The 27,021-nt window shown below is 38.7% G+C and overlaps 2 protein-coding genes across 2 annotated transcripts in view; one reads left to right on the top strand and one right to left on the bottom strand.

Moving 5' to 3' along the window:
- The window catches only part of CNTRL (centriolin), a 93,118-nt gene extending 90,103 nt beyond the window's left edge, over nt 1-3,015 (top strand). Inside the window, exon 44 of the mRNA XM_066256344.1 lies at nt 176-3,015. The gene's annotated coding sequence lies outside the window, so the exon portion shown is untranslated. The remainder of the gene's footprint in view (nt 1-175) is intronic.
- RAB14 (RAB14, member RAS oncogene family) lies at nt 2,504-26,549 on the bottom strand. Its single transcript, XM_066256352.1, has 8 exons — nt 26,265-26,549; nt 16,620-16,678; nt 15,476-15,529; nt 14,147-14,324; nt 10,146-10,212; nt 5,184-5,271; nt 4,875-4,905; nt 2,504-3,443 (listed from the first exon to the last, which is right to left on the bottom strand). The coding sequence occupies exons 2-8, from the start codon at nt 16,669-16,671 to the stop codon at nt 3,266-3,268; spliced, it is 648 nt and encodes a 215-aa protein (XP_066112449.1). The 5' UTR covers nt 16,672-16,678; nt 26,265-26,549; the 3' UTR covers nt 2,504-3,265.
- Between the last annotated feature and the right edge of the window lie 472 nt (nt 26,550-27,021).

Here is a 27,021-nt window from a genome sequence, read left to right as displayed (position 1 = left end):
TCATTTTCACAAATCTTAACAAAATGCTTAAAATCCTGGCCTATTCAGTTATCAAAATCTTTCAGGGACACATTTCTGCTCTATCCATGTGCTGAATGTGAGGGTATAACACCTTTTTTTTTTTAAAGAAGTTTTCCAGTTCTTTTTGTTTTTTAATTATTTTTATTCATTGTAGAGAAGAGAGACAGAGAGAGAGAAGGGGGAAGGAGCAGGAAGCATCAACTCCCATATGTGCCTTGACCAGGCAAACCCAGGTTTTTGAACCAGCAATCTCAGCGTTCCAGTCGACGCTTGATCCACTGTGCCACCACAGGTCAGGCCTAGAACACCTTCCTAACCTGCCACATAAACCCTCCCTATACTCCCAAATAAATAGGGATGGAAGGGTAGTGAACTGAATCACACAATCACAAAAAAGGATACACTTGTATGGGCAAAAAAGTTCTCAAAACTTTTACAAGTCCTCTGGAATTAAAAGAGTGAGGTAATTCATGTCTGCAAACACCTGGTTACAAAAGACTTGTTTCCAAAGAAATTTGACCACCTCTAATATGTGAATATGATCAACCAAAAAAAAAAAAAAAAAAGTTACATGAAACACTTTATCTGTGGAAAATACTTGAACATTGTGGAATGTCTAATGCATAAAAGTACTAGGCACCAATTACTAATCAGGAAGGCCTCCTCATAGGTGGAAGGGCAAATGAGTGACCCAGAGAAGCAGGTGACCACACAAGTAGTAGTAAGCTCTCCTGAATTAATAGAATTTCACATTCTCTCCAAAGTATACTTGCTCAGTGTCTGGCACATGAGTGTTACAATATGCAATTTGCTCCTCTAGTTTTGAGCACCCAAGTTTATTATAGGGGATTACTCATGCAAATACAAAATTTGGCCCCAACTAGAGTCAAGGGAGAACACCAGCAGGTACCAAATGTGCAAATCCCACACTGAAAAGTGTGAGGGGAAACGATGCAAGTGATCCAAAAGCAAAGATAAAAAATCACTGAGCGATGGGGATTTATATGCCATGTACAGACTTCAATATCAACAAATAAGGACAATTCTGCAGTAAAAACTGGTAACCTATGCTAAATAATTGCTTACTTGAAGAAAAATATGAAATCCTACTAGAGTTCAAAAAAAAATTCAAACAATTTTAATTTAATCTAGATACAGGTACTTTATTTACAAATATTTAGATTAATAGCATCTTGTTACATCAAATGAAGAGTACAGCAGTCTGAATAAATCTGTCACAAAAACAATAAGACCCACTGTAACTAACTTTGGGAATCAGGGTATTGCACCTAAACAAGCCGCAGTCTTTACTTTGTGATTGCTACCTTATATCCCAATGGGTGGGTGGGTGGTTTTGTTTTGTCTTAGTAAATATATACACGCACCAGCAGGTCATGGTCCCTGGGTGAGTCCCTTATTATGCAACAGTGTGAGCAAAATGGATCACTTTAAGTCTTTAACAGAATATACCAATCTACTCCAGGAATCGTTTTTAAAAAAGTTCAAGACAAAAATAAAGATGAGTCCACAAATTAACCAAATCCTATTTTATGCACATTCCAGTTTTGGCTTTTATTTAACATTGACTATACAATACTCTGGTACTAGCACGTTTACAACCCAGAAAGGTGTATTTTTTTTACTTTAGTGTCTGTAAAGAGGGTTTTAAAATGTGTATTTTAAACACAGCAGTTGAGCTGAGTGCATTTCATATATAGTATTCCCAGGTTTACCTATCCTCCACTTCAATAACTTCCAAATTCCCAGCCTGAACCATAAACTCAAATCAATCAACAGAAGGAAAGAACTTGGTAAAATATGTTTGCTATCTAAAGAAATAAGATTGTTTCCCTTGCAATACTGTATACTTTCAGTGGCCAACCCATCTAGTGCAAAGTAGAAACTTACTTTGTATCAGCACAAACATTGAAACACTGTTAGAAACTTTCCTTTTTACAAAACGACTTATGCCAACAGACAAAATATAGCGCCTCCTGCTAAGAACACAAGGGATATCTTAAATTATTTCACTGTAGTGTTAAAAATGCACAATTTAAAATCCCTTAACAGCAGACCTGTGGTTCTGGCTGTCCAGTTCTAATCTCACCATTCCAAGATAAAGGTATAAAAGCTTAAAATGTGCAATAATAAACCCAGCCTTTTTCCTTTTTCTATACAGTAAGGCAAGAAATGCAGCCTGTAATGCAAAACGTTTACAAAAAGAGAAAAGCAGGTTAGCACATTGTCAATTACACAAGAACAGTTAGGAAAATCAGCAGGTAAGCCACAGTGCAAAGATGGAAGAGAATCTGCTAGTGTTAATCTTCTCACGCTAGGAGCTCTTTCCAGCATAATGTCCGCAAACACTGCCAGCACCAAAGGGTGGAGCCAGTATTACTTGTGAACTGCAGTTGTATCTATTTCCCTGTGTGAAATGGGAGGGAATAACATGGTCACATATAGGTCATACTGTACAAACTGGTATTTTATACTGTTCCAATGCCAGTAATCAATTTATTTTCTTCATTAAAATAATATACACAGAATGTATTGTTAGTTCAGTTCCTTCAAATTTTATACATATTTACTTTCTGCTAAAGAGAAAAGGATAAAATGATGTAAAAAAAGATAAAGCTATTAATTAAGCACAAGAGAAAAGATAAATGGATATTTTCCCTGTACAAGGCTAAGACAGAAGCAAACCTCTTCAAGAAAAATGCCACCCACACAACAGGGAATTTACCCAACAAAAACAAAACAAAAGCAGTTACAGAACCCCTTCTCTAATCATCAGAAGTCATTTCACAGCAATAAACTTGGCTACAACAGACATACTTGAACAGTTAAAGATGGAGAGAAAGGCATATATCAAATTAAACCGTACAGTGAGACAAAGCCTTGCCAAAAATAGGGAGGGGTAAAAATCATGAAGTCCAGCATGAGTGCTCAGTTTAAATCATGTATTGGTGACATACTTATCATGAGGACAATCAAGGGGGGGAAAAAAAGTCTAGATTTACCATGCAGGAGAGATTACTCTACTTGCCTTTGATAACCTGATTACATCTAGTTGTTTAGCAGTTTAGTACTGTGTTAAACTGTTTTTACAACAGAGTTGTTTTTTTCTTTTCTTTTTTTTTTAATTAAACCCAGTAAGATGTACAGAAGACAATGAGGCAGTAAAAAGTACTGCTTCCAACAGACAGAGGTGAAAGGTCAAATGAGAGCAATGGCAAAGAGGTCACTAGCAGCCACAGCCTTCTCTCTGGGGCTGAGGTTCACTGGTTAGCCGGCCTCCCTGCGGGGCTGAAGGTTTGTGCTGTACACCGGACTCGGCAGCATTCAGATCCAGGCTTCCATCCTGAATGTTCTGATAGATTTTCTTGGCAGCCTCAAGGAAAGCATCTTCTACGTTCTCTCCCCTAAGAGACAATTCACAACTTTACTTGAGAACCAGTTTTCTACAAAAGACAAGACACATCATACACTGACCTTTTGTGACCCTTTGGTCAACTGCCATAATTATCTTCAACTTAGCCCCTGTCATCTAATAAGAGATTACCAGAAGACTGAGCCAAGGTAACAAGATGGGAAAATATTTTCTGTGGAAAGCATGTAAACACAATACTGAGCTGTTTCTACAAACCCTATTTGGATAACTGTATGTATTCTAATTATTAGAATGCTAGTACATTTAACATCTGACAGTTAAGATAGGCTATTTTTGTAATAATAGAGGGTATTCCAAACAGAAATAAAATCTCCAAACATGCAAATATGATTCTCTAATTTGTACAAGTCTGATTAGCCAAGCATGAAATGTACTGTTTCTATCATGTTACGGCGACATGTTCATGCTTCGTCATGTCCACACTTCAATTTTCTTAGAACTAACAATACAGGTAAACAAAATGGAGCTAGCTTCTTACCAACACAAACATTTTTGGCCTAATATATCAAGAACTGTGATGAGAGTCCTGGGGGTTCAAAAATGGACATGGGATAACAAATGTTAATTATGCTTCTAATTACTCTTAAACACCAAGTACAGGCACTCCCCAAATTATGAACAAGACAGGTTTTGTAGGTTTGAAAATGTGTAAGTATTTATATGCACAGGAAAGGAAAAATAAATACTATGTTAAGACAAACACCTAAATTGCATTTAATAGGTAAATGTACCTGTTCCAGCTTACATATAGATTCAATTTAAGAACAAACCTACAGATCCTATCTCATCCATAGCCCAGGGACTGCCTTTCCTTAGTCATGGTTTTTACCATGATCAGAAGTATTAAACAGATTAATCTTGAGTCCACAATGCCAAACTCAACCTCAGTTGTCAAAGTCAAACATTTCTGAAATGTTTACACAATTTCACTTAAAATGGATTACCAGTGGGCATTATCAAGTAAAATCTTTTTGGTAAAATAATAAAAACTATCATTTTGAAATGTCTAACAGGAAGCAAAAGGTTGCTTACTGTTCCTCTAGCCATAAGCATTATGCACTTATATATTATACATTTTAGGTACAAGTGACCCTTGAACAACGCAAGGGGGGGGGGGGTTAAGGGCACTGACCTCCCTAGCAATCAAAAATCTTCCGAAATGTAAATTCCCAGCGATGGAACTGACCCTTGAACAAAGCGGGTTTCAACTGTGCGGGTCAACTGAACTACACAGGTCAATTTAAAAAAATCCTTGTATGACTGGACCCACGCAATTCACACCCATGTATTCATGTTATTCAAGGGTCAACTGTGTATATACATTATACATTTTTCATATATATGGCTCTACTTTGAGAAATTTGAATATAACTGAAAATGATCTAATTTTAGCCATACTTACGTTTTTGCACTTGCTTCAAGGAACAATAAGCCTAAAAATAAAATTCAAACTACGATTAGGATATTTCAAATTACCTCATAAGGGCATTCTCTTTAGCAACACCTAGATAAAAGTTTCCCATCAGCTCTCAGTATTTTATGACAGAATATGAGTGAGGTGAAGGGAACAACTGTACTACCCCCCGTAACACATATACACACATATCTGAGTAGTTTGCATTAAAAAATATAATTGTCAATCTGCAGAATCAAAATTCTTAGCAATTCTCTCCCAGTGTGAGCCCCCAAAATGCCATTAAAAGAAACCCACCATTTTCTTCAGCAAACTGTTTGGCTTCTTCATATGTAACATCTCTCTGTGCCTCCAAATCTGCTTTATTTCCTATGAGAATTATTACCTAATGTGTGACCAAAAGAAAGATATCTTAAGACAAAAACAACCATTTATTTATTTTTTAATGTTTGTTTTATTTATTTGAGAGAGGAAGGGAGAGAGCAGGAGAGAAGACAGGAACATCTGTTCTTATCTGTGCCCTGCCTGGGTATCAAACCAGCAACCTCTGCGTTTCGGAATGATGCTCTAACCAACCAAGCTATCTGGCCAGGGCATTCAAAAGCAACCATTTAAATCAACCATAAAAATTCTGAAATCCAAAAATTTGATAGAAAAAACCTTAGGCCTAAAGTGGAAAACAAGTACTAGCCATTATCCACCAGACAGGACTACAGAATCATGAAGCCATTAGCATGAAGAGGGATCTCAGCGATCTCCTAGATCAGGGGTTCACAAACCCTCCCATAAGGGGCAGAGAGGATTTAGTTACAGGTTTCTGAGTTCCATATTGTGGTCTCTTTGTGCTTATTTTCTCTTTCTTTTTTTAAAACAATGGTTTATAAATGTAAAAAAGTTTTAGCTCACCAGCCATTCAAAAACAAGACAGCCCGAGGCACACTAGGCCAAAGATGATGACTTATCTGAGTGAGGTCACATGAACAAGCTCTGGGGGAATCGTGAAATTAAGCACAAAATGTAAAAAAAAAAAAGGACAGTCCCTGAAGAGAAGATTTGTGGTTTTCATCAGATTTCAAAGTTTCTGGACCCTTAGATGTTTTAACTACTAGTTTAACGCTGAGTAGTACAAACGTTCATGCACATCCTCGTGCCTCCTGACCAGAGTATGATCGATTTATTTTAAAAATATGTTAAGGCAACATTAAAAAAAGGTAAATGTATGTTCTTCTTGTTTCTATAAATTGGTTATCAAACAACCATGATTTTAAGTTAATAAAACTGTAACTAGAATCAATTTCATTTTTTGAAGAAAAAAAACTCCCGGGGGTGAGCGAGCATGAAAAAAATTCACTACTTGAAGGGTTAATTCCTTCCCACTACAGGTAAGGAAATTACCTTCCTGCTACAGGTAAGGAAATAAAGGCTCAAGGCAAAGAATCAAAGGTCAGTTAGCAAGTTAGTGGTAGGAGGACATTAGAACCCAGGCAGAACACCCAAACTGTGATCTCAGACAGATACTATTCTGTCCCACACTGTCCTTAGGCAGGACTAAGTTTGTAGCAGCTGATACCAAATCTCCCTGTATCCATGGGGGGAGGAGGGGCAATAGGAGACATAAGCAGTGAGTTCAAATCCAAGGTAAAATATCACACGACTACAATATATCCACTTTGGAATAATTTTATTCAAGTGAAGTTAGGCCAAAGTTAAAGGCAGCTCTGAAAAGTTCTAAGGAAAAGTATGAAACCTTGGGGAAACAGGGTTTTTCTATGACAGGGGATACAGCTTTATAGATATACTACTGTCTCTATCTAAATACTATATATATTTATGTGACACCAACTGGTATACCCTCCTTCCCCCTTCCAAACATGTGCTAATCCAAACATGGGTACTTTAGGAATGGATAGTTTCAACTAAATGGAATCTCCACCATTCACTTTTTTTCATGTCTAAGTACAGCCCTTGGCTCACCCACTTCCAAAAAAATGGTGTCCAATAAACTTTTGACTTGAATGTAAACCTTGATTAAGTACAGTTAAGTACTCTAACAAACGCAAGCATTCCCCACTCAGTGTGGACAACTGACTACTGAGGAAGGAAAGAAGTTTTCATATACAATCCACTGGTCTTTTAAAGGCTAAGATAATGATGCTTAAAAAAAATCAGTCCTTTTTCTAAATATCAAGACTAGTAACATTACAATGGCCTAGTACAGGGCCATTTTAAGACAGATACTCAAAACAAGAAATGTCTGCTAAATGGAAGCACTGACTCCTCTCCCAGTTCCTTAAGTATTTCCAACCCAGCCCTGGCCAGCTGGCTCAGTTGATTTGAACATCATCCCAACACACTAAGACTGTGGAGTCAGTCCCCGGTCAAGGCACATATAAGAAACAACCAATGAATGCTTAAATAAATGAAGCAACAAAGCAATGTTTCTCTCTCTTCTTTCCTCTCTCTTTCTAAAATCAGTCAATAAAATTTTTTTTTTAATTTTTAAAGAATTTCTAAACCATGCTTCTTATTCTGAAAGGCATACCAACAAGACAGAGGTACAAAATATACTGCCAACAAAATGAGAAAGTGTTTAGTGTAGTCCCTCCCATCCACGGTTTTTCACTTTCCAAGGTTTCAGTTACCTGTGATCAACACATCATCACAAGAAGGGTGAGTAACATAAAATATTTAGAGAGAGAGAGAGCGAGCGAGAGCACATTCACATAACTTTTATTACGGTACAGTTTTAGTTCTGTTTTATTATCGTTACTCTCTTATGGTGCCTAATTTAGATATTATACTTTATCACAGGTATGTGTGTATAAGAAAAATATAAGGTCTACCGGAAAGTTCTGTCCGTTTTTGGAATAAAACAAAATACAAATTTTTCTTACTGTCAATAAACTTTATTAAATAATATAATTGCATTATTAATGATTTCTTGCCAGCGTGAGGGCAATTCGTATATCCCATTTTTGAAAAATGTTTTATCTTTTGATGCAAAAAACTGAACCAGTGCTTATTTGATATCTTCTTCATTTTTTAATTTTTTGCCCTTCAAAAAATTTTGTAAGGACAAAAACAAGTGATAGTCGGTATTATTCCTTCACCAAACACTTTCAATAAATTTCTACATGCTTCTGTAGCATTTCTTCCTTGAAATTCGTAAAAATTACAGTGGCGTAAATGAACTTTATCAGTAGCCATGGGTGCACTATCGCTTCACACATAAGACTAATGTGGATCTACTTTGTTTTAGTTACTTTGTTTTAGTTAATTTGCTACATCAGTATGTATACATTAAGTGGTAAAAATAAGAGAGGCATACATGCACCAAATAAACGTGCTTACGTGTGGAAACTTGGGATAGAAACGGACAGAACTTTCCGGTAGACCTTATATATATACAGGGTTCGGTACTATCTGTGATTTCAGGCATCTACTGGGGGTCTTGGAACACGTCCCCTATGGATAAGGGAACCACTGTAATTTCCACACGAAAATCAAAGACGACACTATAGAAAATACATCTGAGCTGGACCTTAAAGAGATTTTCTTTCTTAAGATGTGGTAAGATTTCAAGAGGCATAAATAAGGCAGGAAATATAGGGCTAATTTTTTATTATACTCCTCTAAGGACCCTCTATACAGTGAGAATTTTGTTTGGTGTTTAAAAAACATTTTTTATCTGAAATAACTGTAGAGTCACAGAAGTTTACAAGAGTAGAGAGGTCCTATATACCCTTCACCAAGCTTCCCCAATAGTAGCATCTTACATATATATACTACACTCTCAAAACCAGGACACTAACATTGGCAAAAGTCTATAGCCCTTATCCCAATTTCACCAGTTTCACACTCTCATGTGTGTATAATTGTTCTATGCCACTTTATTGCAGGCATAGATTCATCTTCACAATCAGGATATAGAAATGCCCCATCGCTACAAAGGAACTGCTTTGTGTTGCCTTCTTTATAGTCATCTCACACTATTTACACCCCTCCACCCCCATTGCTAACGTCTGGCAACCACGAATCTATTCTCTATCTCTACAATTTTCTTTTTGAGAATGTTCTACAAATGGAACCATACAACATGTAATCTTTTGAGACAGACTTTTTTTACTCATCATAATGCCCTTGAGATCCATTTGAGTTGCTGCATGTATCAATAGTTCATTCCTTTGTATGACTGAGGAGTGTTGCATTCTATGGATGTACCAGATTATTTAACCATTCACCTATCAGGGCCATTTAGGTTGTTTCTAGTTTTGGCTATTGCAAATAAAGCTGCTACGAACATTCACCTACAGGTTTGCATATAAACCTACAGTAAATTTAATGTGATGAAAGATATGCAAGTTCTAGGCATGGTCCCCATCATATTAGGCAAATCATGTTAACTGACTCTCAATATGATGCACTGCTGTTCCCTGATAAAAGCCAATGTTACCACTGATGACATTATTTACTGGACCAGGCCTCTACTAGGTGCAACGCTAAGTGAGACACAGGCCTTGTTGCTCAGAGTTGGGTCACAGCCCGGTGCCTTTCCTCACTTGTCCATGGAATACCCTCAATAGCATTTACTGAAACCTTACTGACCTCCTCTGTCAAGCCAGTTTCTCCAGATGGCACTGCTCATCCTGGGCCCCTACTAAGACACTAGTCACTCTATTCTAACTCATATTTTACTCTACTTTTCAGCCTAATTATTTGTATTTTCACAAGTAATCTCCCTGCTAGGACCCACATTTATCTTTCTATACTACAGAGACTAGCATAGTGGCTGGCCTTTAAAACTCTCAGTATTTTCTCAGTCTGGCTAAGAAGCTAATTTTTTAAAGCATGCATAACTTTTTAATTAAAATTTTATTAATTGTAGATTCACATGCAGTTCTAAGAAATACTGCAGAGAGATCCTTTATACACTTTGCCCCATTTCCTCCAATGGTAACATTTTATAAAACTGAACCCTTTTAAAGTGATAGTTTACAACTTTCACTTCACATGAGATCACCACCCCATTCATAACTTTCATTGTTTTTTTCCTAACCACAAACATGAATAAAAACCAAGTATAAAGTGTGACACCTAGGGTAATAGTACTTAAAAAATGTTTTCTTCAATCAATTTAAGAATAAAATAATGATTCTCATTTTTAGAACCCAAATACAAAAATCCCAATAGCAAATGGCTTCCCTTTTTTGGTTAGCTTAGATCTTAAATTTTCTGTATGATTGGTATCATTTAACTTACAGTATTTGGATTGGTGAGATTCCTTGCATCTGTCAACCAGCTGCTTAAATGGTTATATGTACTTCTTCTGCAAAAATTAAAGTTTACATTTGTGACTGCCATATACAATTGCCATTTCAGTAGAAAAAAAAAACTTCAATAAATAAAATATAGATTTTAATCAACAGATCCTAAAAAAGTAGTTTTGCTTTTTGACTAGACTGTTACCTTAAAGAACAGCAGCTGTGGAATGCAAACACATACTTTTTTTGCATTTGTCTTTAAATTTTTCAAATTAGAAACCAAGACAGTCATACTACATACAGAATGCTGGTATAAAATTCACCTTTCCAAGGAGGGACGTACAAATTGACAGCTATCAAAAGTCATGGAGATACAAAGTATAGCATAAGGAATATAGTCTGTAATACCAAAGTAACTATATGGTGTCAGATGGGTATGAGATGTATCAAAGTGATCACTTCATAAATTCTCTACGTGTCTAATCACTATGTTGTACACCTGGAAACTAATATATTATATGTCAACTATAACTAAAAAATAAAAAAAATTATTTAAAAAGTTTTAAATCTACCTTTTCTTAAAGAGCAAGCTAGTTATAACAGCATAAAAACTGGCTTTTAAAAAAGGCACTGAACACATATGACTAGAAATTCATGTCCCCACATTTCAGAAAGTGAGTTTATCCTAATTTATTGGCAGCTAAATCATTCTGGGCTTTAAACAGCCCTAATTCTCCACTTTCTCCAAGCAAGAGTTTAAATGGGCTTTAAACAGCCCTAATTCTCCACTTTCTCCAAGCAAGAGTTTAAAAACTCGTAGGCTCATTTGCACTAGTCAAGAAGGTCTTGAAATAGTAAGTACATTCAAATATAGTAATTTACAATATTATATAGAATATAATGTTAACCAAACATATACAAGGGGTCAAAATAATAAAATTGTGACAGTTAAAAATGTTTTTGATTGATACAGATTCACAGAACATTAATCCATCTTACTTATTTAACAGGTGAAGCAACAGAAGCCCACAAAGATTTAAATTATTTCAGAGCCAGGCCTACTAGGACCTTTATACACATTGGGTCCTCAAAGTGTTTCCAATTCATCCTTGTGAACAGTGTATTCCATAATCTCTCATTGCCAGTGCTCCTATGAAATTCAATACTCCTAATATTTAATTCTTTCCTAGTGGGAACTGAAAAGAACTCCTTACTCAGACTCTCTTTTTACTGTGCTATATCATATGCACAAATTACCACCTAAGTGTCAAAAAAGTAACATAAATCAAAATAACTTTCCTGATGCTTAAAAAATTTTAAGTAAACAATAGTCAAATATTTTTAAAAGGCACAAGTCTTATCACTGCTCAATATCTGTAATACTGGCATACCTTGCTTTTACACAACAAATATACCTTATTTCGTGCATAAAACCTTAACACAGCCCAAAAATATTTATCCTGATTTTGATGAATTTTAACATCTCAAAGCTGGCAACAAGAGTGAATTACAAACTGGAACCTTTAGTAAACAGAAAAATCCTCACATCCTTTGTAAATGGTATGAAGATCATGAAAAACATTATTTACATGTACCATAACTTTTGCTAATAGTTCTGATAATTGTTTTATTAATTTTAAGTTCACCACCATAATTTCAAATCTATACAGAAGTATCTAAATATTCATTAACTGGTGGTACTAGAGCAAAAAAAAAGTGTGCTAATATATCCCTAACAAAACAACTGACAGAGCTAAACCAACTGCTATGATAAGCTGCGCTGTAAATTTAGCAAAGTACTCCGTTAACAACCAGAGTTAATGCCAAGGATAAAAAGTATTATTAAAGCAGGGGCGCTTTTTTTTTTTTCCTTAAGTTGGAAACAGGGAGGCAGACAGACTCCCGCATGCACCCGACCAGGATCCACCCGGCATGCCCACCAGGGGGCGATGTTCTGCCCATCTGGGGCGTCGTTCTGCCGCAATCAGAGCCATTCTAGCGCCTGAGGCAGAGGCCACACAGAGCCATCCTCAGTGCCTGGGCAAACTTTGCTCCAATGGAGCCTTGGCTGCGGGAGGGGAAGAAAGAGACAGAGAGAAAGGAGAGGGGGAAGGGTGGAGAAGCAGATGGATGCTTCTCCTGTGTACCCTGATTGGGAATTGAACCCAGGACTTCCACACACTGGGCCGATGCTCTACTGCTGAGCTAACTGGCCAGGGATTAAAGCAGACTTTTAAGTTTGCAAAATGTCAAGGATTGATAATAGGAAAGAAATGGGAAAACAACAGAGTCATGGCTGCAACATCAATGTCACTATGAAGTATCACTGTCAAGAAAACTAGCTAAAGCTAAAGTACTTTTTATCAGTAAATAGTTTTATTGAGATATAATGAACATACCATAAAGCTCAACATTTTAAAGTATACAATATAGTGGCTTTAAGAATATTTACAAAGCTGTGCAACAATCACCACTAATTCTAGAGCATTTTCATCACCAAAAAAAGAAACCCCATACCCATTAGCACTCACTCCCATCCCCTGGCAATTCACTTGTCTCTATGCACTGGCCTATTCTGTTCTGGGAATTCCAGACAAATAGAAGCATACAACATGTGGCCTTTTGTTTCTGGTGTCTTTCGCTTAGCAAAATGTTTTCTAGGTCCAGCCACTGGACAGCATGTTTCATGTTTATTTCCCTTTTAATGGTTGGATTTTATTCCATTGTATGAATATGCCATATTTGTTCATCCATTTGAGTTACTTTTGATAACTGAAACAGAAACACATCTTACCTAAGGTATTTGCTATGCTTAAAAGCAAACCATAAAAGTATCAAATCATCACACTGTATATCTTAAACTTATATCATGTTATATGTCAATTTCATATCAATAAAGCTGGGGAAACACACACACACACACAAAGCAAAATGAACTACAACTATACATTGATATATTGTAAGTACACATTGTCATATTTAAATTTTATTAATTCATGAAATTTTGAATTACGTGAAGTCTTTGGGAATGTATCCCTCATAAAAATACGTCCTGTACAGATGGCCAGGTTAATAGTCTCCCCACAAAACTACTGATCACTGCCTGGGTATATGAAAAGCATTAAGGCTATTTCACTCTGTCTTAACCCTGAAATCACTCAATTCTAGGAAACCGCATAATGCATTTCCCAAAGGGAAATATGTTTGAAGGTCTAATTATCACTTAGTCCCACTCACTCATTCCTACCCCATCACCCAAAAGTCGAGCGAGCCACAATGCTTCAGACTGGCACTTTGCATTAATATGAGAGGTGATCCAGTTATTTTCTAACTTACAGTGGACAAACAACAGAGTTTAATGAAGTGGCACAATTTCTATGTTTTCAAAGTCAAACATTTACGATCTGGTTTGCTTTCAGTTTCCAGAAATAGACAAGTTGAAATAAATTTAATCTCACTGCCTGAAGCTGCTTCAGTCCATTTCAGGACAAAAAAAAATTTTTTTTAAATTACTCAAACACCTTCAGATGCAAGCAGAAGATCTTTTTATAATCTACCACACCGAATTAACAAAACTCCGTAATTCCTTGCTTGGCCTTATTATGAAAAGGTGTAAACTTTAATACTAGAGACTGAATAGAGTAAAACCTCAAGACTTGCTTGCTTTCTACTGAAATGGAAAGAACAAAGTTTGGTATAAAATATTATTTCACCTCAAATAATTCAACTGAAGCTGCTTTTCAGAAAAGTATTCTTCTGTCAGCTCCACCAGCATCTCCTAAAGCTTTTCTTCAGTCATACCCACTTTCAGAAAAGGAAATCAACATGTTATGTCAAGTCTCACACAGCAATTTAGAGAAGAACCATAAAACCCAAATAAGCATATTTACAGTCACACAATTATAAACTAAAGAATGCTTAAATCTATAAAGGAGAAACCACACTGCCTAAAGTAGATTTCTTTCTGGTTTGAAGGTTGAAAAATTATTAATCTCTTACCTAGTGATATCATACACCATAAGCGCTCCTGCTGCTCCTCTGTAGTAGCTTCGTGTAACAGCCCTAAACCTCTCCTGTCCTGCTGTATCCCATATCTGCAGTTTGATTTTTTGGCCACTAACTTCAATTATTCTTGTACCAAATTCAACACCAATTGTGTGAGGACAATCAGCCATAACTGTTAGGGAGGAAAAGAAATATAATATAATATTCCAGCTTCCAGAAAGCTTCAAATTAAGACCAGTGGGGGGGGAAATCCACTGGATAATTCAAATGATTTAGTAATGCTTGTTGGGCTATAAACAGGTTAAAGCTAACACTAAAAATTAAAAAAAAAAAAAAAAGCCTAACAAACAGAAGTCACAGAAATAGACTAGAACAGGGGTCAGCAAACTTCTGTAATGACCAAATAACAAATATTTTAAGTTTCAAAGGCCAAAGAGTCACTCTCACAAGTGCTCAACTGTGAAACAAAGTCATAAACAATACATAAAACAGGCCTAGCTGTGTTCCAATAAAACTTTACAAAAACAGGCAGTAACTGAATTTGACCTACAGACTCTTGTTTGCTAACCCCTGAACTAAAAGAATCTGCTAATTAAAAATAAAGATTGCAATAAATGCTTCATAATACCAAGGTTATATTATTCACCCTTCTGACAATCCTTACATGTAACAAATCAATGGTTTTAGTACTCTAAGTATTAAGTCAAACAAACTTTTATCCTGGAAAATATTATCAATATTTAAAAGAAAATCACATTTAATATATGTTTATGTTATATATGTCTAATTCAGTAAGACAATTATTATAATGTATATTATACTAAGCAAAAAAAAAGCCATGGAAGTAATTTCAACTGTATGGAACAATTTCAACTATATTTAGCCCACCAGTTATATAAAATAAAATAGTACCTTCCCCTGCCACCCAAGACAGAATTCCATTTTAAGTATTTCTAATCTATTATTATATATTCAACAAATGATACATGCAGCAAAATTCCCAATAAGGCAATTTCCATAATGTGAAGTCAGAGAATAATAAAAAGATTTAAATTTGCCATTACAGTATACATTTTTTTAAAATTACACCATCAAAAAATCTAGGCAACTCAAAATTATATATAGCACATAAAAATTAACATTATATATGGGTATACTTTACCTTATCTGCACCTATGTATTTAAAAATAAAATCACTCCAAAAGACCTAAGTGGATATATAGGAAAAGGTTGTATTTAAATGCATAAGTACACCAAAATGATACTTTTAAAGGTAGAAAAGTGACAAAGAATTTACTGTTTTACCGTACTTATTAAACTTACATTTTTTTTCTGTAAATTGATGAAGCAAGCAAGATTTTCCTACTCCCATGTCCCCTGTTTAAAAAGAAAAGTTTCAAGTGGCAATTATATTTCTCAATTTTACACTCATATAATTATATGTAATGACTGCTCTACCCATTACATTATCACAACTTTCTGGGACACATAGAAAAGGTGTATTTCCCTAATTTATAAGAGTTCAAAAGATCCTACAGGTCAGTTTTCACTGTGATGTACAAATTCACTATTCCCAACTTTCAGCAGTGATAAAATTTGGTTATAAATTATGTTAATCGCCACCAGATGGGAAGTGCAATTTAATAGAGAAACTGTTGTAATCTTGTTTTCTACTTTGAGCAGTTTCAAAGTTTTATATTGATCCTTCCCTTAACTGTGCATAGAAGCAAGACTCCTAAGGAGTGACAAATAGGGCAGCAACATATAACAACCAAAAGTAAGTTTTGGGAGCCTGATTTCACTAGATCCCATCTTATCTCACTTTTTTTTTTTTTTGCGCATAATTCCACACACAAAAAAATGTACACTGCATGAAAACCGTAACAGAACAGTGTCGCCTCTGTATTACCACAATTTAATCGCTGGTGAGGGAAAAAGCATTGCAATATAGTCAACAGAAGCTCAACATTAAACCAAACTCTTCTCATGTGATGAATTAACTGAAAAGTATATGTACTTTCAACTGGACTCTGACAACCATACTTGGATAAACAACAGTCTTAATTTGAGCAAAATCTGGAAACTTAAGGGGAAAACCACTAATATTGCATTTTATGTCTATTATACAATTATTCTGAATCAATGTTTTCCAGGACTTTCATGATATATTTGGACTGTAACAACAGTCCTAGGAAATTAATTTTATTTCCAGTATTAAAAAACTTTCAAGTAGCCCTCAAGACAACTAGCATCACTTCAAAGGCACCTGGCATTGTATAAAAGTATCCAGAGCCACAATGCAAAGGATACATTGTCAATGCAAAAATAAATCTTCTCAAAGGAGCTTTATTTTGTACTGAGAAAACCATCCACTTCTTTTGGAATGGTATTTAAGTATTGGTATATAAATACATATTTTGCACATTAACCTTCTTTGAGAACTAGAGTGCCAAGCAAATAAACTTACCAATAATAATATATTTAAAGATGTAAGAGTAGTTGTATGGTGCAGTTGCCATGGTGGCACTAAAAACAAAGAAAACTGTGTTACTTCAGTGTAAAAGTATATACAAATTTATCCAAACTGATCATTGCCATCCTTTACAAATACATAAAAAAAGTACACTGATTATCAACAAAATATTGATTCCAATAAATCGAAGTAAATCTGCATTTCCCAAACTGATCAAATGCACAAATGTTCATGGATGAACACTGCTTTACCATTCTCATGTATTATCCAAAGAAATTTAAGAAATCGTTTACATCAAAACAATTCCAACATTTCATGTTAGGAATAAGAAATGTTGCTCTGAAAAATGTTAAACAAAGAAATCTTTATAAATTCAAGTTAAACATCATTATAAATAGTCCTCTTTCCCCCCATTATAAATAGTCCTCATCCCTATTAGTTGAATTACTGATGGCCTACTTGTTCAGAATTTTCTGATTTTTTTTAAATGACAGAATGTTTTTTAAAAAACCAGTAACTTATAAACACAACGGAACTTTTCTTAAAGTTTTTATTTATTGATTTTTAGAGAGAGGAAGGGAGAGGCACAAAGAGAAACATCAGTGTGTTGTTCCACTTATTTCTACCATCATTGTTGACTCTTTGATGTGCCTAGGGACTGAACCCGTGTAACACCTCCTGTCCGCATGTTGGGAAGCTCTAACCAAGATACTTGGCTAGGGCCACAATGCAACTTTTTTTACTCTATTTTAAATAAATGGTTAGTATAGCATCCAAAGAAAGAGTCATCATTATTTCCAAATTAATGTCAGATTAAGATAGAACCACAGCCTGACCAGGTAGGTGGCGCAGTGGATAGAGCGTCGGACTGGGATGCAGAAGGACCCAGGTTCGAGACCCCGAGGTCACCAGCTTGAGCGCGGGCATATCTGGCTTGAGCAAAAAAAAGCTCACCAGCTTGGACCCAAGGTTACTGGCTCCAGCAAGGGGTTACTCGGTCTGCTGAAGGCCCGCAGTCAAGGCACATATGAGAAAGCAATCAATGAACAACAAAGAAGTCGCAACACACAACAAAAAATTAATAATTGATGCTTCTCATCTCTCTCCGTTCCTGTCTGTCCCTATCTCTGCCTCTGTAAAAAAAAAAAAAAAAAAAAAAAATCTCTCTGCACGCCTAGCCCAAATTAATAAAATGTTCTTTAAAAAAAAAAAAAAAAAAGATAGAACCACACAAAATTGTTGCTCTTGTAGTTGTGTTTTTTTTTGTATTTTTCCGAAGCTGGAAACTGGGAGAGACAGTCAGACAGACTCCCGCATGCGCCTGACCGGGATCCACCCGGCACGCCCACCAGGGGGCGATGCTCTGTTCCTCCGGGGCGTTGCTCTGCCCAGAGCCACTCTAGCGCCTGGGGCAAGGCCAAGGAGCCATCCCCAGCACCCGGGCTATCCTTGCTCCAATGGAGCCTCGCTGCAGGAGGGGAAGAGAGAGACAGAGAGGAAGGGGAGGGGGAGGGGTGGAGAAGCAGATGGGCGCTTCTCCTGTGTGCCTTGGCCGGGAATCGAACCCGGGACCCCTTGCACGCCAGGCCGACGCTCTACCACTGAGCCTACCGGCCAGGGCCTAGTTGTGTTTTTTTTAAGTCAATCTTTGGCCTGACCAGGTGGTGGCGCAGTGGATAGAGCGTCGGACTGGGGTGCCAAGGACTCAGGTTCGAGACCCCGAGGTCGCCAGCTTGAGCGCGGGCTCATCTGGTTTGAGCAAAAGCTCACCAGCTTGGACCCAAGGTCGCTGGGTTACTCGGTCTGCTGAAGGCCCACGGTCAAGTCACATATGAGAAAGCAATCGAACAACTAAGGTGTCGCAATGCGCAACAAAAACTAATGATTGATGCTTCTCATCTCTCCGTTCCTGTCTGTCTGTCTCTCTAAAAAAAAAAAAAAAAAAAAAGTTGGCCCTGGCCAGTTGGCTCAGAGGTAGAGCGTCAGCCTGGTGTGCAGGAGTCCCGGGTTCGATTCCCAGCCAGGGCACACAGGAGAAGCGCCCATCTGCTTCTCCACCCCTCCCCCTCTCCTTCCTCTCTGTCTCTCTCTTCCCCTCCCGCAGCCAAGTCTCCATTGGAGCAAAGTTGGCCCAGACGCTGAGGATGGCTCTGTGGCCTCTGCCTCAGGCGCTAGAATGGCTCTGGTTGCAACAGAGCAACACCCAGATGGGCAGAGCATCGCCCCCCGGTGGGTGTGGGCACATGCGAGAGTCTGTCTGACTGCCTCCCCGTTTCCAACTTCAGAAAAACAAACACACACACATACACAATCTTTGGCAATTCATATGGTTCAAATTACCTAATGTAGAATTTGAAGATTAACAATATAGCAAATGTCTGCTATGTAATTTTAAGAGCTGAGAGAATATCATAAAATACTAGCTGTGGTTGTAAAATTGAAAATTTATATATTAGATTCTATATATGTCAAAAGACCACAATTCATTCCTTAACTTCAGACAGACTTAATCTGAAGGATTCTAATTTAGTTCCTACTTTTAATAACTTAAAAAACTCTGCAATTTATTCAAATGAATGCCTTGAATGTGACAGACACTGCTGGTGACATCACAGTGCTAGAGAAAGGTAAAGTCTAATGAATACTGGTTAAAGTTCCAATAAAATTATTCTCAAACCAGTTTTCAGTTTAAGCAAAGATAAAAATTCTTTATAGATGAAGGTTTAACCCTCATTTTTAAAAATTTAATTTTCAGTAATTTTTTCATTTGATTTGTATTGTTTTTGGCCAAATGCCTCATTACACAAGCTATATGCATTTGGTGTGATTGGAAAAATTTATTTACTGAATTAACACTTTCCTATATATCACATTTCCAATAAAATTTCTATATAACTAATAAAACAAAAATGTAGAAAAAGTATGTGTGTAAAATAAGTGAATTATTGTTATCAGGGAAGGGGAAAGTGTCAATTATTGGACAATCACTTCATACAAGAATAGTTTCCTCTCTTAGCCATATGAACTATATTCAACAAAAGCAGATGCCCGGCTGCTCCCTATTCCAGCTTGACACTTTGTAACACATTTAAAATCAGTCTTCCACATCACAGAAAACTCCCTTAACCAGTTCTTTCAGGAAATGGGGTTTTTCTAGTAGAGTAACTCTGATTCTGATCATTATCCTAATTCCCTTTTTCCAGATACTGGGGACTCAAAACATTTAAAAATGAACATGGTCCTGAGGCAAAAATTGGTCTAAATTATTCACTACATATCTAAACCAGACCCAAAACACACGGGAAAAAAATTCTCAATATGAAAACAATATAAAGATTTTAACATCTTAACTTGCACTCCTCTCAGATTCTTACCAATTGATTTTTTACTCTTCTTTCCCCATTCAAATTTGGGAAAAAGAATAAGTTAGTAACCTATAAATTACTGTTTCTCTCATGTTCTTCCCCTTCTGATTTTCCTTGGTTCTAATTTAATATTGTGAATAACTATTATTAAGTAATTACATCAGAGGATGCACTGTAATCAGGACTTGTAGATATGGATAAATGATACTATAATAATAATTCATATGATATCTACCTAACAAAAAATGTTTCTGAAAGGAAATAACATTTGTTGAGAGTAAACCATGGGATGATCCGCACTTTTCCCTATATTGACTATCTTACATAATTCTTCCTTAATTCGCACAACTCTGTAAAATCATTATCATGTTCATGTAAAAACTGAATAAACAGATGTTTGAAGAAATTCAAAATTTGGCCAGTGTTACAAAGTTAGGAAATAGCAAAACTGAAACTTGAACCCAGGCCTAACTCCAAAGAACCCAATTTTTCTAAGGTAGCTTATTAAAGATACACATATCTGTAGACTGATAAAATAAAAGCAAAACCTAAAAATGAAAGGTGGAGGATAATTACAGGCAGTCCACGGGTTACAAATGAGATAGGTTCTTTAAACTTGTTCTTTTTTGAGAGAGAGCGAGAGAGAGAGAGAGAGAGAGAGAGAAAGGGAAAGAGAGAGAGAGAGAGGGCCCTGGCTGGTTGGCTCAGCGGTAGAGCGTCAGCCTGGCGTGCGGGGACCCTGGGTTCGATTCCCAGCCAGGGCACATAGGAGAAGCGCCCATCCATTTGCTTCTCCACCACCCCCCCTCCTTCCTCTCTGTCTCTCTCTTCCCCTCCCGCAGCCAAGGCTCCATTGGAGCAAAGATGGCGGGGCGCTGGGGATGGCTCCTTGGCCTCTGCCCCAGGCGCTAGAGTGGCTCTGGTCACGGCAGAGCGACGCCCCAGAGGGACAGAGCATCGCCCCTGGTGGGCCTGCCGGGTGGATTCCGGTCGGGCGCATGCGGGAGTCTGTCTGACTGTCTCTCCTCGTTTCCAGCTTCAGAAAAATACAAAAAATACAAAAAAAAGAAAAAGAAAGAAAGAGAGAGAGAGGAGAGAAGCATCAACTCATAGTTGCATCGGTTTAGTTGTTCACTGAACATACGTGCTTCTCATACGTGCTTGACTGGAGGGCTCCAACGGAGCCAGTGACCCATTGCCCAATCCAGAAACACTGGGTTCAAGCCAGCGACCTTGGGCTTCAAGCCAGCGACCTTTGGGCTCAAGCTAGCGACCAGAGGATCCTGTTGATCTCATTTTCAAGCTGGTGACCTCAGGGTTTTGAACCTGGGGACCTCAGTGTCCCAGGTCAATGTTCCATCCACTACACCGCCACATGTCAGGCTGGAGTCAGTTTCTTGAAATAGGCACCAAAGGAGGTTTGTACAGAGCTTTTCTTATTCTCATCATAAATGGCCCTGTAGCATCACAGGCCTTTGGTAACTGTACAGTAAACTTTGGTGAACCTCTCTGCATCAGGATCTTTCTCCTCTAACTTTGCCATTCCTGCTTCAATGAGACGAAAAACATCAGCTAACTTTTGCAGTTTGGAGTTTCTAAGGTCCCTGGTTTCTTCCCTAAATGCTATCATCTGCTTCTCTAGTTCAATTAGGTTTTCACTGGTTAGTTCTTTGCCATGGGGGTCCAGTAATTTTCACTGATGTCCAACTGCAGTTGAATGCCAACAGCCCTTATGGCTTTCTGTTTGTAAGTACAAGTTGTATGTAAGTAGGATGTTTGTAGCTGGGGACTTACCGTATACTAAAAAATTAGGGTAATAGTTTTACTATCAATGATGTAAAATTTAATTCAAAACTTCCTGGCTGTCAGGAAAAATGTTTACTACATACATAACTTACCACTAATACTTGTGTTGCCTGTTTTAAATATTAACTATGTTTAATACTGCTTTAGCAAGATTTTGCAAGCTCATCTCTTGAACATGAAACATACCACTGTTTAAGGTGAGAAATACATTTTTTTAAATGGAGTTTGCTATTGCGTAAAATGCTTCAACGTGCTTTTAACAAAATTACAGAGGTTTTTCCTGGTCAACACATATCAATAAATGGTTGCTAAATACATATGAAACATAATTACTGTTGCCATCAAAAATAGAATACATGGTCTTCATAAACTGAATCAGACACCTTTCCAAATAACATTGTACAAACACATATACGGCCAGTTTTTAAGTGCAGACAGAGATGTGAATGTAGGCACTTTCATACATTTTGTTTGTGAATAACCACACATTTTGGGGAAGTAATCAGTATATATTTTAGTATCTTTAAAAAAAATGCAAATCACCCTTTGGCAAAGAAACCCATTTAATAGTAGTCTACAGAAATGAAAGCTTCAGTCCACAATGTTACAGGTTCAAATGCATTTAATGCAGAATTTTTATAGCAAAAACAAAACCTGGAAACAATCTAAACAGGGAAATGACTAAAGTAAATCTGTATATAAAACAATATACATCTAGTTTAAAAACATTTAGAAATATATGTATTAACTTATAGAAATAATAGCTATGATTTTAAGTGAAAAATAGCCTGCTGCAGTTTGATGCAGAAACATAGCCCATTTTGAACACACATACATAACTCTCAATCCTATATGCACATGATATAGAAGGCTACACATCAAACTGTGAAAATGAACACATGGGAAGAGAGAAATTAATAACTTTCTTTAACCATCCCTGCACTGACAGTATAATGAGCACGTACTATTCCAAAATATTCCAAGTAGAAGAAAAATAAAGGACTATTAAATATTTATATTTTAAAAGCATTTTATATACAATTCTAATACAAAACAAATTAAAGAATAAACCAAAACAAAAGAACTCCAATTTAAAATATTTCCAATATCACTTCCACATTCAACAATAATATGGGGAACATAATATGAAGTCAATCATATGATCAGCCTCAAAAAAACAAAAGAGACCCCAATAATCAAGGGTATTTCCAGTTGCTTTTTTTTTTATAGTATGGCTTCTTACTGTGTTAACTTATGCACTGTATCTGACTAATTCTTTCACAGCTGTTATATAGCTATTTTATTCTACCCCTTAAAACATACGATGTTACTGTATAATTTTTACATAACTAATCCAAGACAACACAGGAAAAAAAACGCACTAAATATTTCAGGTGTTTTAAATTCTAATCCTCACTGCTGAAATTAGTTTTTTTTTAACATGCAAAATATCTTGTTAAAAAAACCAAAGCCAAGATAGACTGCTTTTGTGATTCCAATATAAAAATATTTCTGAGCATCTACTAAGCACAAAGCCTGTATTAGATTTAACAATAATGATTAAAAAACAAAACAAAAACATTGTCCCTCCCTTCATGAAACTCAAGAACATAAACATTCTGATTTGCTTATAGGCCTAGTCAAGTGAAATGCTACTTGATTTGCAGTAAGGTGAACACAAAACTTCAGTAGTCACTCTAAAATTCTAATCAAATCAAAGTGAGTGGTCAACTTCCTTTCCTTAACAATAAAGCAACCTATGAAAATAAACCGCCCATTTCTGAAATTCGTCTTAAAAATAACCAAAAAAACCCCGAAACCCACAATACCTTACATTTGACAAGCTATTTCACGTTAACTCTTTATACAAATCAGTAATGTGAATAAGAAAAAAAATTTGAGTTTCTTCACGTGTCAACAGCAAGACTGTTTCAGCAAACTATGATGGTATTCTATGAATAGGAAATAAAGCATTCTAAAACTGCACCTCTGTTCACAGAAGTAATGTACTTAGGCAAAAAACAAAAATAAATCAAACCCTGCCCTTACTACTGCAGTTAAGAGGATTAGTAGTAGTGAAAATTGTACTGATGAAATGATGATGTGAGATTTTCTTCAAAATAATTTCGTGGAGAGGGTACAGGTCAATGTAGGTGAAACAAGATTGCTGATCACTGATGACACCGGCTGCTAGGTATACGAAGGCTTAACATACTACTTACATTGTATGTTTGAAACTGTCTAGAATAAAAGCATTTAAAAAGTAAAGAACATGTCTGATACCTCTACTTGTACAGTGCTGTCTCCAGCTTTGCCTGGCATTTAACCATATAAAAATGTTTCAATTATCTAAAAAAATGAAGCACCTCTCAACAGCCCTTGTTTAGTTGCCTTAACCAAAGGCTCCTCCAAGTACAATATCTTACTAAGGTTATGCAAAGATACTTAATACTGATAAAAATCAGTTGTAAGAACAACCCAAATTCTGTTGAATAGTTGAAGTACATACCAACCATGAAGTTTAACATAAAGTAGAAAGAGCAAAAACTTTCAGAAATACAACAAAAATTCCAAGGAACCTTTTAGGTTATTCAAATCTAAGGTTTTACATCTTTTAAATAACTGCCATTTACTGAGTGCCTAATATATGCCAGCTATTTTTTAAGTAATCGTTAATCCTAAAACTCATTTTACAGATAGGAAACCAGCTCAGAGAAGTGATATATCCATCATCATAAACTACTAAAGGAAAGCTAAGATTAAGGCTCTGGTCAAAATCTACAGCTCTCCAGTCATGCTCCTTCCTCTCCTTTACTCAACAAATATTAAACAGTCGCTACATGCCTGACACTGGTACAGGCAATGAGATCTAACTATAAATCAAGTAAAATGCTATGAAGTTTTAAATCCCATTTAATCCTCACAACTCAAAAACATAGTTACTATTATCCCCTGGATAGATAAGAACCCCGAGTCTAAGACGTTAAGTAACTTGCTTATGGTCATTAACTAGGAAGTTGAAGTGTATGACATATGACATCCCTCAAGGCGTAACCAAGTAAAAGTGTATAAGCAAAATACTGAGAAAAAATTTTGGGAAGTCTTAAAGGGAAGGAGGAGTGGGAGCTAAATTAGGGCAAGGTTAAGTTTGCCCTTAATAACCACACCTAAAAAAAAGCAATTGTGATAATGAAATGAGCAATAAACTTTGCAAGAGGTCAAATCTGGGCTCGGACACTTGCTGTGGGGCCACCCGGAAAGAAAACGTGGCCTCTGGGAACCTCAGGTTTTTCTTCAAATATAAACTAGAAAGCTGCCAGCTCTCATCTGCAGCTGGGAGTGTGAGCACGGGCAGTGCAGTGCCTAACGCGGCAGGCTTTGGTTTATAAGGAGCGACCCGCTGTCATCGCAGGAACAACAGGAGGAAGGAATGAGGCTGCGGCCACTTTCAGCCGGGCAGGTTGCGGCCCCGGCCTCACCTGTACGCAGGCAGCACCGGCCACAGCGCAGGGGGCGGCCGGTTCGCACGCGCCGCCGTTAACCAGCCACAGCACAACTTCACGCCTCAGTTTCCTCACTCGTAAAACGGAGATAACTCGACTTACCACCAAAAGCGGCGTGAAGCAAGATAAACGGTGCGAACACCCCTAAATCTGGGCCTGGCACACAGTCAAGCGCAAACCATGGAAACAACGCCCGTTGTTCCTTTTCCATGATAGAAATGCCAAAACTTTTGGTCGTCTTCATCATGTCTGGAAGTAATCCGGGCTCGCGGCCTTAGAGCAGGTCTCGGGCCTTAGGGGCCGTACCCAGGCCGGGACCTAGAGAGCACAGACCCCTTCCTCCTCCAGCCCGAGTCCAGAGGCGGTCCACCCACGGCGCAAGGACGCCGGCGCCAGCCCAAGAGGCCGGCGTGCGGCTGCCTTTTGTACTCGGGGCCAGACGCGGCCTACGGGACGGGACTGCCACGTCGGGGGCTCCGGGGCTGCCAGGCCGCGCGGCTCGGCCGGTCCACTTCGCGGGGGTGGTCCGCAGCCGCCGGAACGGCAGCCCGGAGAGAGGGGCCTGCGAAGAGGCCGAGCAGCCCCGTCCGGCCAAGGAGGCGGGGAAGGCGAGGCCGAACACACCCTTCCCTGCACGCCTGGAAGCTCTCGGCGAGGCGGGGAGGACCGGCGGCTCCGGCGGGCGCAGCGCGGGGACATCCTCGCCCCCGCCGGGCAGTCCCGGCGGGCCGGGCCCCGCGGCGCCCACCGCGACCCCCGGCCCGCCGCGGCCTGACAGGGCCTACCCTGCGGCGCCCACGGCGACCCCCGGCCCGTCGCGGCCTGACAGGGCCTGCCCTGCGGCGCCGCCCGCCCGCCTGCCCGCCTGCCCGCGGCCCCGGCTCTCCGTCGTCCCCACCCTCGGCCCGCGGAGAGCCGGGCGACGAGGCCTCGGCCGGCCGGACACTGCGGAAGGCCTGGGTTACCTGGGGGGTTGCTGGTGGCTGGGCAGCTTTCCGGGCGGGAGGGGGGGGCGTCAGGACGAGGAAGAGGAGTGCGGGCACAGCCGGAGAGGGGCGGGGGCGGCCGGCCGAGGCCCCGGAAGGTAGCGAGGTGGCCGAGGAGGTGCAGACTCGCTGGCGGCAGTAGCGGTGGCAGCGGCGACTGCTCCAGCGGCTCCCTCAGGATCTTCCTCGGGCAGGTCCAAGATGGCGGCCCTCCCTGCACAGGGTTTCCTGTCACCCTCGCAATGGGCCGGACCACAAAAGAAGGGGGAGGAGGATGCGCGCGCAGCTGGCGGAGCCCGGAAGAAGGTGGCCGGGGACCAGCTAGCTAAGCCACGCCCCTTCCTCGATCCTCCCCTCTGGACCTGTCGCGCAGCGGCGGAGGCCCGCCCCACTGGCCCTCACGCTAGAGAAGGTGGAGGAAAGTGCTTATGCGCAAGCGCAGGTTACCGCGCAGGTTTACGTAGAAGCTGCCGGGTGAGGTGCGTCTGGGTCTAGCAGCCTTGAGTTTGTCACAGTGAGGACTTCTTAATCTTTTTAACGCCAGCAGCTACCACTTAATGAACGCTTATCGTCCGCCAGCCACTGTGCTAAGCACACAGTTACTGCACTCTTTCAGTCATTAGTGTGCATTTACTGAGAGCCCGTCCACAGCAGTGAGCGAGGCGCGCTAGGTTCCTGGCAGGCCATCCCAAGAGGCACATATCCCCATTCTGTCGATGGCGAAAGTGAGGCTCAG

Source organism: Saccopteryx bilineata, chromosome 2 (genome assembly GCF_036850765.1).
Source record: "Saccopteryx bilineata isolate mSacBil1 chromosome 2, mSacBil1_pri_phased_curated, whole genome shotgun sequence".
NCBI lineage: Eukaryota > Metazoa > Chordata > Mammalia > Chiroptera > Emballonuridae > Saccopteryx > Saccopteryx bilineata.
This window is presented reverse-complemented; position numbering and strand designations above follow the sequence as displayed.